The 21,653-nt window shown below is 41.8% G+C and overlaps 1 protein-coding gene across 1 annotated transcript in view; it reads right to left on the reverse strand.

Moving 5' to 3' along the window:
• The window catches only part of BCAT1 (branched chain amino acid transaminase 1), a 63,698-nt gene extending 46,315 nt beyond the window's left edge, over window positions 1-17,383 (reverse strand). The window contains exon 1 of the mRNA XM_032188612.1: window positions 17,089-17,383. Within this exon, the coding sequence (XP_032044503.1) occupies window positions 17,089-17,097 (9 nt within the window). The 5' untranslated portion in view covers window positions 17,098-17,383. The remainder of the gene's footprint in view (window positions 1-17,088) is intronic.
• Window positions 17,384-21,653: the final 4,270 nt, after the last annotated feature.

Consider the following 21,653-nt stretch of genomic DNA (forward strand, 5'->3'; position numbering starts at 1 on the left):
CTTTTTCTGCAGGTCAATTAGATTAGAATAGTTCAGTTGGGAAAGGACCTGCAAAGACCATCAGGTCCAACTGCCTGACCTCTTCAGAGCCACCCAAATATTAAAGTATGTTACCAAGTGCATTATCCAAATGCCTCTTGAACACTGAGGGGCTTGGGCAATCAACCATCCCTGTAGGAAGCCTGTCCCAGCATTTGACTACCCTCACAGTAAAGACATTTTTCCTAATGCCCTGTCTGGCCCTCCTCTGGTGCAGCTCTGGGCCATCCCTGTGTGCCTTGCCCTGTCCTTGGTCCCAGAGAGCAGAGACTGGTGCTTCCCTCTGTGCCTCCCCTCCTCAGGGAGCTGCAGGGAGCAGTGAGGTCACCTCTTGGCCTCTCCCCTCCACACCAGACAACCCAGTGTCCTCAAAGGACATGCCTTCCAGCCCTTTCACCACCTTTGTTGCCCTCTTTTTGGATGCTTCTGAGGACCTTACTGTCATTTTCATACTGAGAAGCCCCGAACTGCACATGATATTCAATGTGATGCCGCACCAATGCTAAATATAGCAGGAGAATCACCTCTTTTGACTGGCTGGCTGTGCTCTGTTCAATGCACCCCAAATGCAGTTTGCCCTCCTGGCTGCCAGGGGACACTGCTGGCTCATGCTGAGCCTGGTGCCAACCAGCAGCCCCAGTGCCCTTCTGCTGAGCTGCTCCCAGCTGCACTTCTCCCAGGCTGTGCCTGTGCCCACCATCACTCCAGCATTTCCCTTTGTTGAACTTCATGCCAGTGCTGACTTCCCAGTGCTCCCATCTATCTAGAGCCCTCTGCTACGCCTCTTGTCCCTCCAGAGAGCCAACAGCACTTCCCAGTTTAGCATCATCAGCAAACTTGCCGAGGATGCATTCAACACCTGCATCCAGGTTATTGTTAGAAATGTTGACTACAACCCTTTGGGCTCTCCCATCAAGCTAGTTCATCACCCAGCATGGCACGACCCTGTTTATCTCACAGTTGGCCAACTCGTTCACAATGATGCTGTGAGGGACAGTATCAAAGGCCTTTAAAATCCAAAAAAATATTACATCCATGGCCTTCCCTTAACCCACTAAGCAGGTGATCATATCACAGAAGGAGATCAAATTACTAAGACAGGACTTATTACCAAGACAAAACGAATTAAGCCAACTGATTTTATTCACACTGCAGTGAATTAGGATGGAGGCAGAGCTGACAGGATGGTAGCTGCCAGCTATATAAGCACAAATTTCTCCAGCAGCTCCAGCTCCACAGGTGGCTTTTCTCTAATATCCGGTATGCAAAATCAGATTTCCTAAGATTAACTATTGGTAAGAGCAAATAGAACAGATAGTCATGATTCTTCAGTTTCTTCTCATCTCTGCTTTATGAAGTTGCCCTAAAGCAAGTGTTGACATCAGTGCAGAGAGGATAGAAGCTGGATGTTTTTTAATCTTTGCTTTCATCTCTAAGAAGATACAAAAATTTAGGTGAATTTCAAGTGTGGACCACCTACAGGAACAGTCCCTTAGGGGCTTGATCATGTCATTCAGTTCAAGGCTCCCACTAAACTCAGTGAAGTCAACAGCTCATTTTTTGGGCACATGCCATTGGGGCCAATCCTGTTCTCCACATAGTCATTCTTTTTTAGAGATTTAAAATATGTTTAAAGCAAGTAGCTAACTGCCTTTGTTAACCACACTGAGATTATATTGAGTTAATCCCTGAGCACTAGAAAGACATACCACAATTGCTTTCTAATTGATGGAGTCATATTTTAATGGTTCCATGGCTTTTAAATCTGAAACATGTTGTTAAATACAATAGGGAAAATGACTCCCTGGTTTAGTGCCAACTTTGCCAAGAGAGATATGCCAAGCATAAATTTGCCCTTTGTTGTTAATAACATGGTAGATGTAAAATTGCATCCATTAAAACACTGATGTTATCCTAAAGATACATTTGAGCCACAGGGTCAATGTTTCCTCAAAAGTGACTCAGGTCTGTAAAACCCTTGTAAGCCCAAAATATCAAGATGCATTACACAAGCATAACTTCATAAGTTGTAGCACAGACCTAGCAACATTTTCTTTATGATACGTGTAACTGTTCTTTGTAAATTTTAAATAGTACAGTATTCCATAGTTTTCCCTAAAAAATACTGGATAAGTTTGAAATTGCACAGTTTTTTTTATCATTACCATAGAGCCTGTATGAGAAAAGAGTCTGATATATTACACTCCAGATTAATTTTTGTTTAAAATTGTGTTTTAAGTGTTTTATGTGAGAAATGCAACTAAAATAAAGACCTGGTAATGAATAATTTATCATTTATTTTTATAGAGGAGCTCAATGGTATAATAATTATCACAAATCCTTTGGTGTTTGCAAAACTAAACACAATAAACTTGGTTGGATAAAAGTACCTCCTCCTCATCACATTAGTACATAATTCCAATCAAATAATAACAATAAAATCTAAGATACGTAAGATATAAGCTTTATTGTAAGGATTAGTCTCTTTCCAGTAAGTGAAGGACTGCTATGTGTAACTTACCTGCACTTTTGGAAATTTTATGCTTCACAGTTGTCACCTGCACAACTGTTAGAGCTTCCTCAAACCTGAATATTTATCTCCTTCATTTGGCCCTCAGACTCTTTTAGACGTGAGAATTTTCAACATCTTTTAGCATCAGGATGCTCCGATCAATGCTTCTTGGCTTTCCCTGCTGCCTTTGCACACATTCTGACTGTTACTCTGTTACAGACATGACACCTTGTAGCAAAAATACTGATCTGCGATTAACCTCACTATTGCCCTTTCGTCATGCATCTAGTTATGCTCATCTTTTATAGTGTCCTTTTGTTGCTCATGGCCTCTTCAAATCAGAAAATCCACCTTTTTAATGCAGACAGATTGTTCATCCTTTAGCTGAAAGAACTTTCTGCTACAAAAATTGGCCTGTATTCTGCCTAAACACTCCCAAGGCTTCTGAGAGTTCACGTCTTAGTTCTTCCTGTGCTCTCACATTAGATAGCTTTTGAGACAGAGTGGCAGCATCAATGTTTCCATTCTCACTTGGGATTCATCTATTCTGTAAAGAGTGATAGATCAGATATTCTATCCGATCCTTTGTCAAACTGCTCTTCTTGGGCTTTAGCTATCCCATTATCCTGTAGGCTGGTCCTGTTATGAAATAGAAACTGAAGATTACCAGAAGCCTCACTTATTTTTAAGTGCTCGATTATTTTTTCTATGTTGTTTAATAACTCTTCTCACCACTGGGGAACAGAAAGCTTTCCCAAGTGGAAGGCAGGAGTAAAGAAATAGATTACAAATTATTTCTATAGAGATCACAGTTTCAGCTAGGAGGTTATATTGGCTGCTTTTCAAAACAACTCAAGATTTGCAGCTTCACAAACTCCTTCACCATCTTTCTGGTTTCATCTCCCCCACAGAACTGATGCACTGCTGATCTTCATTAACACTCAGTTCTTTCTTAGGCAGTGTTCTCAGGGCTACTAGAATTTGAGTATTACAAAAAGGAACTTGTCATTCAAGTTCAGCTTTTTTGATAAAATTATTTTGGGGCATTTAGTACCAAGTTCTGTGCAAATACCTCTGTAAACGTCGTCAGTGTGCCCAAGTCAGCCTGCAGACAGCTCTGATTACTCCACACTAAGTCAGAATTTTACCAATAGCTCCAGTGCTCCAGTGAGAGTACTGGTGGCATCAGGGAACACCAGACACCCAACTCCATTCTGCTGCTGCCTACAAAGGAACTGCAGTCAGTGCTTTGTTGGCAGGAGTTGGCTATTTATGAAGGACAAGAATGCAAAGAAGCCAGAGACACTCAGCTATGGTTGTTCCTTATACTGAGGTGACCCCATCTCCTGCTATGCAGAGAAACTGAAAACCAAGACTATCCTACAGCAGTCCTCAGGCCCCAGTGAAGATGAAATGGAACATTCATCTCAGTCAGAAGTCATATGAAAAACAGTTTTCAATTAAAAAAAAAAGTCCTTTCTGAGACATTTCTCCAAGCTAAAACAGTGTCTTACTGCTTTTTCCCATGCTTGCTTCTGGCAATTAAGTGTCTAAGAAACATTTCATGCTCTGATTTACACAAGAGGATAATGAAATTACAATATTTATCAAAATCTATGAATCTAGCAAAAAATAAGTTTAATACATGACTTATACAGTGGTACTGCCTATAGGCAAACCAAATTAAGCATGTGATGACAGGTACTCCTTCATTCAAAACCATAGAAATTAGTTATCTTTCTGTTCCAGATATAAAATAGAGTGCAATGTACGCATAAGCCACATATTCTCCGTATTGCTACAGTTATATAGAGTATTTCCATGTTTTTAAAACAGTTTTCAACTACCTCTAGGAAATGTTATATGATTTGACAGCCACAACACATAGAAAATGATTTTGCAGAAATAAATAAATAAATAAATAAATAATGATCATAGTTTAAAAAAAAAAAAAAAAAAAGAATGACCCACTGTCTGACAGACAAATTCTTAATAGTGCTGTAGGACTGAGTCAAATAACACTATTTTTGATATCAACTAAAAAGACATTTACTTAATGACCATTACAAAAGACTTGTACAGCCTGGGAAGCTCATTTATGGAACCTAATAGCCGGACATATCTACTTCAGATGTCATAGCAGTAGTTGCATGATCTAAAAATATTTTAAAAGCATCTTTGTGTTGTGTGTATATGAACATGTACATACACATTAGTGTGTGTTACAATGCCACCATCACCAAGTAACTTCATCAGACTGGGTTATTCACATGATAGCATGTTTTCACACAGAATCACAGAATTTTCTAGGTTGGAAGAGACCTCAAGGTCATCGAGTCCAACCTCCAACCTAACGCTAACAGCCCTCCACTAAACCATATCCCTAAGCTCTACATCTAAGCGTCTTTTGAAGACTTCCAGGGATGGTGACTCCACCACTTCCCTGGGCAGCCCGTTCCAATGCCTCACAACCCTGTCAGTGAAGAAGTTCTTCCTAACATCTAACCTTCACAGAATCACAGAATCACAGAATTTCCTAGGTTGGAAGAGACCTCAAGGTCATCGAGTCCAACCTCCAACCTAACGCTAACAGCCCTCCACTAAACCATATCCCTAAGCTCTACATCTAAACGTCTTTTGAAGACTTCCAGGGATGGTGACTCCACCACTTCCCTGGGCAGCCTGTTCCAGTGCCTCACAACCCTTTCAGTGAAGAAGTTCTTCCTAACATCTAACCTAAAACTCCCCTGGCTCAACTTAAACCCATTCCCCCTCGTCCTGTCACCAGGCACGTGGGAGAACAGGCCAACCCCCACCTCGCTACAGCCTCCCTTGAGGTACCTAAAAAGAGCAATAAGGTCACCCCTGAGCCTCCTCTTCTCCAGGCTGAACAAGCCCAGCTCCCTCAGCCGCTCCTCGTAGGACTTGTTCTCCAGGCCCCTCACCAGCTTCGTCGCCCTTCTCTGCACCCGCTCAAGCACCTCGATGTCCTTCTTGTAGCGAGGGGCCCAAAACTGAACACAGTACTCGAGGTGCGGCCTCACCAGAGCTGAGTACAGCGGGACGATCACCTCCCTAGCCCTGCTGGTCACGCTGTTCCTGATACAAGCCAGGATGCCGTTGGCCTTCTTGGCCACCTGAGCACACTGCTGGCTCATATTCAGCCGACTGTCAACCATCACTCCCAGGTCCTTCTCTGCCTGGCAGCTTTCCAACCATTCCTCTCCCAGCCTGTAGCTCTGCTTGGGGTTATTGCGCCCCAGGTGCAGGACCCGGCACTTGGCCTTGTTGAACTTCATGCAGTTGACCTCAGCCCATCGGTCCAGCCTATCCAGATCCTCCTGCAGAGCTTTCCTACCCTCAAGCAGATCGACACACGCACCTAACTTGGTGTCATCTGCGAACTTACTGAGGGTGCACTCGATGCCCTCGTCCAGATCATCGATGAAGATATTAAAGAGGACCGGCCCCAGCACTGAGCCCTGGGGGACGCCACTAGTGACCGGCCTCCAACTGGACTTGACTCCATTCACCACGACTCTTTGGGCCCAGCTATCCAGCCAGTTTCTAACCCAACGAAGCGTGCGCCAGTCCAAGCCAAGAGCACTTACCTTACTACACACTACCATCACAAAGCTTATTCTCACAACTTCTTTTACATCTACTCTTTTCAAGATCAACAAAACAGAAGGAGCAGGAAGATTAATTCTTAAATTGTGTTTCTAACCACTCATCAAATCAGAGATCTTAGACATATATTTTTGTTGGGTCAGAGCACTCTGCATTCTGTGTATTAGCTCACTGGTCTTCAATGATGTATTCAAAGAACATGGACCAAGCAACTCCACTGATACACCTCAATGTATACACACATCAGCGCCAAGAAAACAACGGACAATTCAGCATGGGCAATTTCAGTGCTTAGCTTTTTCCTTAGTTCACCAAGAATCAAGAGTGTTGATTTCTGTGCTTCCTTTTCTTTAAGAGTACTCTTATCTGCACTGATGTCTTGTTAGCTGGATGTTATCACCTTACCATGACTGCTTTCATACCAATTCCTTGAGCTGGCATTAACATTAATTACACAGAGAAGCAGCATAGTAGCAGCATACAATAAAGGAGAATAAAATGTGACTATCATATCTGAAAAAGAAAGCTTCCACTGTATTTAATCATGATCTTTATGATTTTGCATCAGAGTGAAAGCGCCAGAGATCAGAATATACAAGAGTTTATTTATCTAAGACAGCTGCACTGCATAAAGTAAGATTGAATTGAAATAGATTATCATTAAAGCACTCCCAAGTACAGACACTTATTTCTTGGCTTGAGTAGTTAGTTTAATATAAAGAAATTGAAGTAGCTTAACCAAACTAAAATATACTCCTCTTGAAACAAATATCACTGTTTTTATTATGTTTAAATAAAAGACTATTTTGTTTATATAAACACAACTTATTGGTTAGAAAAACCTTAAAACAATGATCATAAATCAGTGGAAATATTCAGTTAATCTGTCCGAGAGTCATATTTAGTATCATTAATAGCTATATCAGAACTCTAAAAGCAGACTAAGATGGCGTCACAAGATTAAATAAATGCAGGCTATGTTGCCAATATAGAGTCACTGCTGTCAGCACTCTAGGGAGAAACACGTCTAGGAAAAAGTGCCAGTTCTTTGACTCAGTGTTTAAATTAATATCTGAATAAGTTCAGTAACATCTAATCCATTGTAAAAGAAAGCTTATATCAGTTCACCTGGAAGGCAAGGTGAAGAATAACGATTTCTGAAACCTCCAAAAATGTATGCTTGACAAACTGGTTTATTAGTAAGGCTAGAGGGCAGAAATGAATTCAGCATAAACACAAAATAAATCAACACATAAATTAATACAGTCTATTAACTCACAGATTAGATAGCAGAACCTAAGGATCTATTCATCTTCAGGCTTAAGGTGTTTTTTGTTGTTGTTCTTTTTTTTTTTTTTTTTTTTTTTCTTCCAAAAAATTAACAAGATGAGCTCTGAAATATGCAACATGGAGTCTGGAAGGTGATCATTCCCTTTTGAAGAGCATTGAAAGCCTACCGTCACTTTAATCCAATAGAGGACATAAATCAGCCATACATCTCTGTTCAACAGTTAGATCTGTCTTTATATATTTCTTGTACAACCATACAGTCCTACTTCCTATTTTGCTATTTTTCCTATGTTTTCTAAGCCCACTGCTCATTCCATTCACATTGGTTTTCCTCCCTGTGACCTCCTGTTGCTCTGTCAGTCTCTGGTGCCATTTTCTCTGTCCTCATCCTTTTGCTCAGTTCACCGACCCTTCCCTTCTGGTAAAAGAAAACAGTCTTGTACTATTAGGAGAACAGGCAGATGACCTAATAGATCTCTTCCATCTCTAACTCCTATGAACAGTGCCTCTGAGTGCCTCTTTTGTTGATTTGTTTGTCCACTCTAGCATTAATTAGGTTTTAACAAGTGCATTGTTTGCTAGAACGGCATAAAGAAAAACATTAAAGCAGCCAGCTGGATCTAGTTGACCTACAAATTCACCCACCTGTTTTCTAAACAGACAGAATCTTATGACTATATGATATGGTTAATGCTCAAACAAAATAAACAAAAATCCTGAAAGTCATCATGGGTTAATTGTGTTTAGGCCCTGTTCTCATTAATATGAGATCCTTTACATCACACTGGGACAGGAAACAGCATAAATGCTATTTAATACTCTCTCCTACTACTGTAAAGGGCTTTGCTGTTAACCACAAGGAAGCTTGTGCTCATTACCTTTTCTCTGTTTTTTCCCCTTTGCTCATCTATTCCATAATGTCAAGTACTAAATTAAGGTCTTAAGATTTAATAGCAATGTTAACCAGAGCTACAGGATACATTTTTAACTACATTGTTACACTAACAATGTTGGCCTAAGCACAATAAAAATTATTCTGCTTATTTTCCTCAGTCATCCAGCATAAGTTATATTGTCCATATTTTGTATGTTGATATAGCCATACAGGTCAAGTACAGATCAATTTAAAAATGCATAAAATATGTCTTATAATTAATTTGTTAAGTTCTCAGATGGTAGAAAGTACACAGAGATCCTGCAGCTGATGACCAAGGAGATTGGCTTGATGTAATTACCAAATGATAATGAGAAAAAGATGAATGCATACACAGCAAAAACAAACAAAATCTTTGTCTGAAGAGTTACCAAGGGTGTACAACTGAAAGTAGACAATTTACTGGGGGAAACCACAGCTTCTGCAGTTTGCAGAGAAATCACTGTAGACTCTAAGGAGAAAAAACAAAACAGCACACACACAAAATAAAACAAAACAAAAATCACAGCAGATAAAAGGATGAATTTCAGGATGAGAACTGACATGCTTAAGGAAAAACACTAGCAGATGAAATCCTGTATATAAGGTCATACTCCTGTTTCCAGTCTTGCTTATAACTACAGTCACACCAAATACAAGGTCAGGCCTGAATCACTGGCCTGTATAAGGGGTCATTTGTAGCTATTCTCAGAGTGCTTAGACCGTGTCCCATTTAAGTCCATTTTCCACTGGAATAAAGGTTTACATAAGACACTGAGCAATGATGAATCACACACTGAAAACAGAAGCTCTGGGGAAATAATAAAAAGCTTTTGATGTTACTTTTTGCCCCCAGAAGTCCTGCATAAACTCCCACTAGAAATAATAAAACAGTAACTTACACAGCTGGCTTTCGAGTAACAGTAAGTACAATAAAACATTATGCAACAGTGCACATGGTTGCTGGTCTGTAAAGGACAGACGTATGCTGGCTTGTTATCATATTTAACCCTGATAACTTTGCACAGCCTATTTAATTCATCACTGAGTATCAAATACCAGTGGTGCAAAAGCATGAGAAGCATGACTTTCTGAATTGCGTGAGGCTTTTGGTGCAGTTATAGCCTGTTCCCTGTTCCCCAAGCAGTTTGTTTAGCTGTTATGTATCCAACAGATGAAGCTGATAAAGCATGGCAGCAGCTATCTAACCTGGGATCTGAATGAGCTCAATACCACAAGTACACTCCACCAGTCTATTCAGTGGAGAATTTGGTATTAACGTGCCTCTTTAGCTACATTGGTCTTTTCAAACAGCTGAGCAGAGTCCCTGTTTTTTGCTTGCAGGCAGAACTGAGCACGCCTAGATATATGTTCTGCCTAGATGCCTGGCCACCATGCTGCAGGAAGACTATGGCTTCAGCTTTCAAAGCTTGCAATGAATTGAGTGATCTAGTAGGTATCTTGAGATGCATGACAAAAGCCAGGGTAGAAATCACTCTCCTCACCTTCCCCTTCCTCCCCTCCCCTTCCTGCCCCCCCCCAAAACAAACAAACAAACAAACAAACAAACAAAGCTTTGGCTCAAGGTGTTGCAAATACCCTGTTTTTTCTTGAGTTCTGATGGTGGACTAGTCTCTATGATGCTTGCAGTCATTTTACACTCCTTGTTCCAGATAAAGAACTGAGATCACCATTACTTATAATCTTTAAACAAATCTTCTCATCATAAATACCTGAAAGCCTTAAAAATTTATCCTGTCTACAGTCACAACACCTAAGTGAAGGCAGATATAAATCTCTTGTATACAGACAGGAAATTTAGACATGGCTTGTCCCATCAGCACACTTCACGCGTGTTGGCTGTTGCTTCAGAGAATTCCTTGGGAGGCTGACAGATGCCAGCACAGGGCATGCACAGCTCTCCAGGAACTGAATCTACAGCTCCTCTTCCTTATGCAGACAAACTCATCACATCCATTACAGTTCTTCTCAAGGGAGAACAAGTGGAAATTATTGATGTGGTTTTGGCTGTGCACTCCTCACATGCAGCTGTGCTCTATGCAAGCTTCTTGTATAACAGCACAGAGGTGATGGCTGCTGAGGTCCTGTCTATACTAGCTCTGGTGGGTTTTCAACTTGGCATAACTGGTCTGAAGTAATGGGAGATTTCTTCCTGGCTGTAAGCAATGCCTGTACTATATCCTTGTGACGTGTCCTTTGCTGTGCGTTCAAACACTGACTTAATTAACTGGACTCAATTCAACAAAGTAGAAAGGAAGTTGAAGCCTTTCTTTTGGTGTAAAGGGAACGAGGAACAGAGATAACCTGCAAAGAAAGTTCTGGGAACATGGTTAAAGACAGCACCTATGCCAATGCTTGCTTTCTTATTTGAATTAACAGCAAGCTGCAGAAAAGGCACATGTTTGTGTGATAGACATCCAGTTTAGAATATGCTAGGAACTTCTCTTGTTTTACAGTCTTGATGAATTTAGTAAGAGGTAGTAAGCATAACCTACCACACCAAGCAAATGTAAATGGTCACATGGAAGCTTACCAACAACCCACAAAAAGAACAACTACAACATTTCTATCAAACATCACTTCCTTGAGTGTGGAAAAATATAAGACAAGAAACATAAATCAAGATAACAGCCACAAAAAAAAAGTGTTTTTACTGATGACATCTGCTCAAAAGAGGTAAAGTCTACTAGGCTAGTGACAAAGCTAGATACTCCACCTACTTAGTGTATATTCAGCTGAGTAATGACACTAAGATTGGAAAAAACAGGCATCATAACACTCCAAAATTTTCACTGTAATGCTTTAGCATGAAAGTTACCCTACATGTCCTTTCTAAAGTCCCTGTAAGCAAGTACTTCATCTGAAATCACTCATTATTTTTTGACAGTGCCCAGAGCAAACTTGATTCTGCCGAGGGAACTCAAGAGCAAAATAACACTCAGCACATTAAAAGTGTCCTTGAAAAAGTATGGTCACAGATGAGGTATTTGTAGAGGTAGCAGCATTAAGCTCACATTAAGCACACAAAGCAACCACCTCTGCCAAAATTACAGCACGGTAAAAGGTCATCACAAGTTAAGAGCGATACAGTCTCTCTTAGAAAAATTATAACTTTAGTACTAGTCCCATTTTGTAATAAGTCAAAGATAATAAACAGACTTATTGCAGTTAATGCAGACTTGTTCTCTTATGATTCAAGATTGTATCAATAAACAACCAGCCCTACTCTACTCAATCTACTTTGATAAATGACTTACTTATAACACCCCCCATGAACCAAGGATTTTGTCCAGCTTCAACCTACATGAATATTAATGCTCTTGACTAGAATGTCCCCATCGTTTCTGAGTTAATGAAGCTAGTAAACATCTTAAAATACTTTAGAACTGGATCTGATTTGTCCTGTTGGAATCCAGTTCACCTGGGAATGGCAGGACAGAGCATGAACTTTATGTATGTGTCACAATAAGTATTTTGGCTAACTGACAGGACAAAAATTTAAAAAAATAAAAAATGCTGGCTACAGAAGAACCACTTAAAAGAAGATCCAAAAAGAAACAATTGTAAATGCAGCATTTCCAGGTTACTGGAGAACCAGAAATGAATGCTGATGTTACTGATGGCTTCAAAAAGAGAATCAACCTGTAAATGTTCAAATCCTCTAATGGTACAGACCCTTAAAAGGGTCTTTTAAATTGACCTTTAAAGGTCAATTTAAAAAAGCATTGGCTACAGAAGTTGTCTTTTATTCCATGGCCATAGAATGGATTGGGACATAGCACAGGATCAGATTTAGAAACAAGCACATATTTAGAAAAAGTTAGAAGGATATGGAAAGAAGAACAAGTGAACTGAACCCAATAAAGTTGAACAACCAAATGGACTTCCCTTATGGTTACAGAAATAAGACACTTCCCAGCATGTGAAAGCTACTTTTGTTTGTCTCCCAAACTGCACTTCTCTTTCTAAAGACAGTTAATCCAGTTTAAGGCAGAGTCTGCAATTTAGTTCTCATGTACATAGAAATAGGTTACAGGCATATCTATTTGTTTAGAAAGCTTGTGGCAGACAAGTGCCTCAAATATATAAGCATGTGAATACAGTGTAATTTTTTTTTCTGTTTGTATGCATCTGTACAGCTGTGGCAGAAATTGTGCCTGTGTAGTCACTCACTGTATGCTACTGGAAATTATGACATACCTCTTCCCTTCCTATGGCCAGTTCCTACTAGTACAATGGTCGTTGTTTAAAGAATTATTCTTAAAATACATTGTAAGAAAAAAAAATCAGAACTTATTCTGCTTTTAGAGAAAAAGTACTACCTTGGCACTCTAATGCAAATTGGGAAAAAAGTATGCTACTTCAGGGGAAGATGTTGTGCGTATAGGGGAGAGGTACAGTCTTCTTCACTGACAGACCATTAATAAACTCTACCATGGATCCTAATGACGTAATTAAAATGATAAGACTCCTGAAAAAAAAAAAAAAAGAAAAAAAAAAGCCCCAAATAAAGTAACATAGTTGTCAAAAGACTTGCCAACATTACTGTTCAATTTATTATTTTTTTTTGGGGGGGAGACACTAGAGAAGAATAAGGTATTACTACTACATCAATATGATAAAGAAGTGATCTTTCAAAAAGAAATCTGTCTGGTGTCATTATTCTGAGAACTATCTTTGCACAAAGTTCTTTGCAGACTGTTAAAAGGCTAGCAATTCCTCAACAGACATGTACCAATCTGCACTACTATGTCAAAGACTAAGACCAGATTAAAAATTTATCTCAGTTCAGAAGCTTTTCTACTGGGGAACTCACTGCAGAGTCAAGGATCACAGGAAGACCCAAGCTGTAGAGGTCTCTAGCCCAACCTCCTGTTAAAAATGGTGTCAGCTCTGAGCTCAGACCAGGTTTCTCAGGGCTATATCCATTTGGGACTTGAAAGCCCACAGGGAAAGAGACCATAGAGCTTCCCTCAGCAACCCCTTCCCACTGCCTGACTGTCATTCCTCATATCCAGTCTGAGATTCTTCTGTTTCAGTTTATGCTGGAGTCTCTAGTCCTCCTGCCATATATCATTGCTGAGCCTGCACCTGTCTGCTTGATTTTCATTGAGATTTTGGAAGGCTGTTATTAGGTCTCCCCAAAGCCTCCTCTTCTCCTGAAGAAGTCCAGTTCTCTCAGTTCCTTGATGCCAAAGTTTAAGAAAGTTAATTCTTGGTAAGGATAATCCAAATTCAAGCATTTATTACAGAAGTGATGAAACTAAGACAACAATCTAAAAATTAAACAAGCGGACATGGCACATGTGGCACTGATCTCTCTGAACGCTAGTGGAAATGAGTAAAATCAGCACCTTGCTGAATTAAGCCCTACTCATTTACCAGGGAAAACAATCTGTTTTCTGTGCTTACAGTGTGTGCTTTTATCAAGTGGTGTACAAAATGCTCTAATAGGCAAACTGAATTAGCAATAGCTGTGTAACTGCTAAGAAGTCATATGGTGCTCTTCAGGTGTTCCCTAAAATAAAGCCTGGAACAAACAGAAGACCTCAAGGGAAGAAAAGTAAATGAGTAACTCTGTTGCAGGTTATTATGACATTAGTTTGTAGAAACAATAATAAGATATGGGCCAAGATGCACAGGACAGATGGGTAGAACTTCTTGATTGTTTTAAAGATAACATGAATTGAACAATTGAAATCAACTCTTTTGGATCATTTAATACACACATGAAAGGGAAACATTAGGCTTTTCCATAAGCATAACACTGTTTTTTCATTTGCAATAGCATATGTTAATATTTGCTAAATTGCCCTTCTACAACAGCTGCTCTATTTTATGAGATAATATTGACTGTCCCTTTAATGGATAAAGTCATAAAGTAATAAAATTGTTTCCAAGGTAAATGGGACCACCCATCCATTTAATGCTAATGTAAAAAGTGGAAGTCTTGAGTCACAGGCACGCGAGCGACTATCAATAATGAATTATGGTCAGGTACTACTCTGATCTGTACCCAAGGATCACCAGAATTTAGATACTCAAGGCAAAGGTCATGCATTCGATCCCTGCATTGCAGCCATCATGGCAGTTGGGCAGCCACGATTTACTGTCAGATGCCACCATCAGTATTGAGTGGTTTAAGCCCAGAGTCCCTGACGAGGCAATCTAACATTGCAGAGTACACATGTCACTGAAGTGACATAAAGGTGCCAGTCCCCAGGCGCATAGCCTAAGAAGGCAAACTGTGCAAATTTTGTGAGCAGTTAACCCCTTAGCTCCTTCATTCCATCAGCACTGAAGGTCCTGACTTCAAGCCTACTAATAAGCTGCAGTTTGCTATACATTTGGTTATGAGCATTCATTTAAGCAAGCAGCATAACAAAAGGGAGTTACAGAAATAACGTCTGTTCTGATTCTGTAGCGTGTTCAGCTTAAATAAATTGTTTTTAAAATGGCTAGACTCCTCCAATACAAACTGAGTGCTTACGCAATTAACGAACTGATTTATCTCCTTTCCTAACATTGGCCTCCAAGGGATAAATTCATCACTAGTGAATTCCACTTGAATTATTTTCACCTATCGAGTTAAACCAAGGATAAGTATATCCTATTGGCTGGTTTAGCAAGATGTCAATTGCGTTAAAGCTACCTCCCGATTTTGTAATCTTATTTTTTTGCCTATGACTTTGTGGCAGATTTCAATACTCGCTTTCCACAGGAAAAAGTCAGAACATCCACTAGATCGCACACCGCTAGGAGAGCTGGGCCTGTCAGTAACAATCAGTGCAATAGGTAGACAAGGCAGGACTGCAGAAACCAGCGGCACAATTCATTTCTTATACATAAAATTCCTTCAAACAGGCCAGAAAGAGAGGGCTGAGGGTGGAAATGGTTCAAGGGGAAAGGAAAGATTGGGACTAAAAGCAAGAAATGGTGAATGGGGAGATGAAAGGATACAAGGCTGTAATAATGCTGTTGTTTACTGATACCTTTATGAAGTTACTGTTTTTTTTGCAGGAGTATATTGGTAATTTTCTGCATCTTTGATACATGCACAAATACATAGTGACAGCCATAACCCTGAAGAGCTTACAGTCTGAATAGATGAGGCAAATAAAGGGTAAAGGGCTCAGACAGAACCGACTTGCCCAAGGCTACACCACATGAGGGTGACAAGAGTGCACAGATCTTCTACTGCTGGAACTATTGCTTCACACTGTCTTTTCTACAGTTAAAATACAAAGTAAAGTCAGGTTTCGTGCAGTTGAGAAGAATCCACTGAGAAATCAGTGCTGCTTCGAACAAGCAAGCATGTCTGTAGTTTGTCTTGCTACTTGTTTTCCACTGGGGCTTGCCATAGCATTACTGTCGGGTACTGGATAACACCTCAGGAGATCAAACCCTTTTTCCTAGGCACACAACAGATTGAACAAAAGCAGCATGAAATGTGGGAGTCTGTATCACTCCTTGACACACTTGCATTCTGTCCCAAAGCACTCTCCCTGGGGGAAGCTGCGTGGTATTTTTCCCGAGCTGTTTCAGATCAGCTTTCTACTGGGATTGGTCTGCCGCTCTCCCCAGCTGCAGAAACTTCCAGTGGGACTCACCAGGGCCTCGTGAGGCCCCTCCAAAGCCCTCGCCTGTTCCAGACCCACTGTCACCAGTAGCACTGCACCACTGGTGCCCACCCAGGAATGAGCAGTGGTGGCAAGACCCCAAGTGGGATGAGAGCAATGCTTGCTATCAGCAGCGCAGATAAGCTGAGGAGACACCTGCCAGGCACATACCTGTTGTGCCCCTATTCCATCTGTTACAGTTAACCAAGGACAGCAGATAACTCAGTCTTGTATTTCTCAGCTGTTAACTTCGGCATCAGGCTGCAGCTGTGAAGTTCACAGTCAGCCCTGCACCGACCTTCAAAACCCAAGTATTTTTCTGAGAGAAACTGTTCCGCAGGGTATAAAGTTGCTGTGATGTTCCCTCAATCTAATTGAGAAGCACCCCTGCTACCTCCATGCCCTTTGTCTTGACAAGCAAAGACTTCATTTTAATCCTCAGATCAGCCTCACTAAGCAGAACACAAACATGACTTGTAAAAGGGTAGTTCTCACAGATGCTTGTCTCTCATGTTAGCGTTCACTACCAGCAACTCCTCTTTCATTATTTAAAGCTATTTCTGAAATTACTCAGAAACTCTAAACGTACATTACTGGGTTTTACCCAAAGTCTATTTTAAGTACAATGGCAGACCTAAGACCTATAACGAACTCACAGACATAAAAAGGCACAATGCCTACCAGCACACCATACCCTTGACAGTTTCTTTTCTTTTTAATCATTAAGTGTCCCATGTTACAAATAAACTGTAAGAAAAACCCCAGAGGAAATTATATGCCTTCCCTTCCCCCCTTCTCCCTCCCCGCTCATTATTTCTTTTCCACGTATGCTGACTGCAATGAAACAACATGGAAAGAGACAGAATCACACACATCCTGCTTCTCAAACAAGAAACCTCCTGGGGACGGAAAGCTCCTTCGCCAAGCCTAAATAACAAACCAGAGCATCAAAATCCGTAAACACAAAGCGGCCGGCTACCGTTTTCCTTGTCTGCCAAGGCAAAGCCCCTCCGCTGCTCCGCATCCCCCGGAAGGATGGACGAGGGGATTTGGGCTCCGCTTACCTTGAGCATGCTGGCAGCCGGGGCGAGTGCTCCTGCTCCGCGGCGGTGCGGGCTGCCTGCCGCCTGTCCTGCGCTCCCTCGGCTGCTGCTGCGGGCTCAGGGCCGCCCGATCCTCCCGCGGGCACCTCCGGGGCTGCTGCTGCCGCCGCTTGCGGGCTCCGATTGCATCAGCGGGCGAGGGCGGCGCGCACGCCGGCAGCCGCGGGGGAAAGGGGCGAGGGGCTGCAGCCGCCCCGCCTCGCCTCCCTCCTTCCCTCCTTCTCTCCTTCCCTCCCTCCTCCCGGCCGCACGTCCCCAAATCGCCGCGGCTGGAGGCTGGGGCTGAGCAACGCGTCCTCCCCGGCGCGCCTTCCTCCTCCTCCTCCCTGCCCGCACGAACCCTCCGAAAGCAGCCTCTGAGTCATTTCCTCCTCCTCCTCCTCGCCTCCCAGCTGCCTGACACGGCAGCACCTCGCAGATCACCCCTCGGCAGCCAGCCAGCCCCCAGCTCCTCACAGGCTCACCCCCAAGCCCACCTCTCCACCCACAACTTGCTGCAAGAAACCCAGGAGGGGTCCACGCAGCCCCTTTGGTTTCGAGCCAGGTGGGCTTGCTGCGTGGTTCAGGATGGGGCCCTGGGTGCAATGCCATGAACTTCAGCATGGCCTGCACCTCCACTGCTCTTCCTTCCTGCAGCTGGGGGGTACCTGGTCTCCATCTCTGTGTGCAGGCACCTGGCAGGAGGGAGGTAATCAGCACTGCAGGCGAGAGCCAGGCTGCTGCCCTGCCGGCGACACTGTGCAGTCATAGTGGAAAACTGGGAACTCTTCTTAAGAGAAAACCCCAGTGTAATCAGAATGTAATGTTCACAAAGTGCTTACTTTCATCTTGACAAATCGCATAGTTAAGCCAGGGAGTCGTTTGGGTTGGGAAGAACCTCTAAGATCATCCACTCCAACCTTTAACCTAGTACTGACTAGTCCACCGCTAAACCACGTTACTAAGTTCTATGTCTACACATTTCTTGAAGACCTCCAGGGATGGTGACTCAGCCACTTCCCTGGGCAGCCTGTACCAGTGCCACGCAACCTTTTCAGTAAAGAAATATCTTCTAATATTCAACCTAAACCTCCCCTGGCACAACTGGAGACCATTTTCTCTTGTCTTATCACTTGGGAGAACAGCCCCATTCCCACCTTGCTACAACCTCCATTAAGGTAATTGTAAAGTACAATTAGGTCTACCCTGAACCTTCTTTTCTCCAAGCTAAGCAATCCCATCTGCCTCAGCTGCTTTTCTTCCTTTATTACTGTTTTCATAAATGTTTTCCCCTTCTCCGCTTAAGAGTAGTTGTTGAAAGCTGTTTCACTTCAACTCAACTTACAAAAGAATCAGGTTCTGCCTTGCATGGTCTACCTGAATTACTCTCACTTGCACAGTGCTGGAGATTAGTTATAAAAAACAAAGTAGGTCTCCATACCTGTCACTCTGGCCAGGCAAGAAAGTACTATTTAAGGGAGTTACAAAAATTTGGATTCCAAAGAAATACAGGTAAATGATGCGACCCAAAATGAAAGTTCATGGAAACAATGATGCTTCAGTGGCTATATAGGAGAGAAGAAAGATGGATCAAAAAATGGAAGGCAGAAGGTAGCAGCAAAGAAGCATCAGACAGATGCAATTTACCATCAGTGAACTGCTGTTCAGTGCTCATGTAAGCAATTCAATCCATTCACGATAAATTGTCTTCACATTACAAACACAACGCAAGAACAACCATACTGTGGCAGGCCAAAGGCACATTTGATCCAATAACCTGTCTCTGACATTGTACATGTATAGTACCCACGCCTACAAAGGAGTACAAGAACAGAAAAAGCATGCGGAGGCATTTCCCTGACATGCTCTGGTAGCCTCAGGGAGTTTGTGCCACAGCAATTTCCTGAAGGATGGATTCTGCAGGCTTAACAGAAGTGCATGGATTTTTATCCTACTGATTTATCTAACTGTTATTTGAATCCATGTACATTTTGGCGTCTACAAGATCTTGTTAACAGGTTCCACAATTCAGCTCTTTTTTTGTTTGTTTGTTTTGTTTGTTTGTTTGTTTGTTTTTGTTTTTGTGGAAAAAATACCCCATTTTGTTTTGTTTTCAACTAGACACTTGAAAATTTCACATGATCCTCCCTTCTTCTGATATTGTGAGAAATACTGTAAACAGAAGTGAAGATGAAAATATTCATCTCCTTTATGTCATTTGTGATTTTATAGGCTACTCTTGAATCCAATGTCAGCCATGGCCTTTTCCAGATAAATTGTCCCAATCTTTTTAGTCTTAATACAAGAGCAGTTACATACCTTTGATCACTCTTAAGATGGGCACATGAACTACAGAAAACACTCAAAATGCAGATAAACAGGTTTACTTCTCATTTTCTCTTTTTCCTCTGTTTCTTGTCATTATAATCCTGATGTTCTGTCTCCTGAAAGATAATGGGTCATTCACAACTCACCAATATTTCCTTTTTTTTTTTTTTTTTTCCACTTGCATCCTTTTATACTTACCAACATTATTCTATGTCATTTTGACAACTCAGTTTCATAGCCCTTCTGCAACTCTTTGCAGATAGTTCTAGTTTTGTTGAATTATTTAACGCCATACCCTGAAGGATTTAGTCTCATCAGCAAACCTTGTCCCTCTTCTATTTGCCTCCTTTTCCATATCATTTTCTCAGTTGCAGACTCTGTTTTGGTGAGGAGGAGAGACTCCTGAAGGAGGAGGAGAAGTGGGCCTGTGTGAACATCATGAGGTTCAACAAGGCCAAGTGCAAGGTCCTGCATCTGGGCCGGGGCAATCCTAAGCACAAATACATGCTGGGTGGAGAATGGATGGAGAACAGCTCTGAGGAGAAGGACCTGAGAGTGTTGGCTGATGAGAAGCTCAATGTGAGCTGGTAATGTGCGCTTGCAAACCAGAAAGTCAACTGTATCCTGGGTTGCATCAAAGCAGGGCACAACAATCCCAAGAGTCTCAACAACCCCAAGCAGAGCTACAGGCTGGGAGATGAGTGGTTGGAAAGCTGCCTGGCAGAGAAGGACCTGGGAGTATTGGTTGACAGTCGGCTGAATATGAGCCAGCAGTGTGCTCAGGTGGCCAAGAAGGCCAACAGCATTCTGGCTTGTGTAAAAAGCAGTGTGGCCAGCAGGTCTAGGGAAGTGATTGTCCCCTTATACTCGGCTCTGGTGAGGCCGCACCTCAAGTACTGTGTTCAGTTTTGGGCCCCTCACTACAAGAAGGACATGGAGGTGCTCGAGAATGTCCAGAGAAGGGCAACAAAGCCGATGAGGGGTCTGGAGAACAAGTCTTATGAGGAGCGGCTGAGGGAGCTGGGGTTGTTCAATCTGGAGGAGGCTTAGGGGCGACCTTATCGCTCTCTACAAGTGCCTTAAAGGAGGCTGTAGCAAGGTGGGCATGTGCCTGGTGATAGGACAAGGGGGAATGGGCTAAAGTTGCACCAGGGGAGGTTTAGGTTGGATATTAGAAAAAACTTCTTTACTGAAAGGGTTGTTAGGCATTGGAATGGGCTGCCCAGGGAAGCGGTTGAGTCACCATCCCTGGAGGTCTTTAAAAGAAGTTTAGATGTAGAGCTTAGGGATATGTCTTAGTGGAGGACTTGCTAGTGTTAGGTCAGAGGTTGGACTACTTGATCTTGGAGGTCTCTTCTAACCTAGGTGATTCTGTGATTCTGTGAAAGGCAGCATGGCCAGCAGGAAAAGGGAGGTGTCCCTGCCCATGGCAGGGGGATTGGAACTAGATGATCCTTAAGGGTCCCTTCCAACCCAAACCATTTTGTGATTCTATGATACAGACCTATTTTTGCAGTATTGTCATGTATTACCTCAATCTAATTACAGTTCCTTATGTAACACTCCAGAAGTTATAATGCAATGGATGCTCACAGCTTTTATCTTTCTTTACCTGTACATATTTAATTAACTGTATTGATCCATCAATAAGAACATAATTTTTCTACTTTCTCAATATTTTATTTTCATAAAAGAGGACATTATTCATTTCTGTGATAGATTTTTCCTTAATACAAAGCATTCTGTGAACACATGACAGCACATGTCAACTTCTAAAGTTCTAATGAGTATGTTTTTAACAGCTATGAGAGAATTTGGTAATTTAAACACTTTGACTCCAAAGAGTTCTAGAGATCCACAAGGCAAATATGGGCTGCAACACCTGGAGCCCTAGGGGCAGATTAGGTTTGTAGAACAGCCACAAATCTCTGCAATTAAGCATGTTCCATTCATTTTGTTGGTGTGCAGATGAACGCAGCATTTGTTCTCTTTGCTGCGGGCTCATGAGTAGAATTTTTGCAGATGACTGAAGGGGTTTCACTCATGCAGAGTATTCAAGCCAGAACTGAATAAACTCTCATTTAAGCCACAGAAATATGAGGAACTAATGTCCAGAAAAAAAAAAAAAAAAAAAAAAAAAAAGGCTCTATAAAACCAAATGGTGAATTTTGAAAGAGGTACCTTGTATAATTGCATAATTCTATGAAGAATGAAGGGAA

This window comes from Aythya fuligula, chromosome 1 (assembly GCF_009819795.1).
Source record: "Aythya fuligula isolate bAytFul2 chromosome 1, bAytFul2.pri, whole genome shotgun sequence".
NCBI classification, from domain to species: domain Eukaryota; kingdom Metazoa; phylum Chordata; class Aves; order Anseriformes; family Anatidae; genus Aythya; species Aythya fuligula.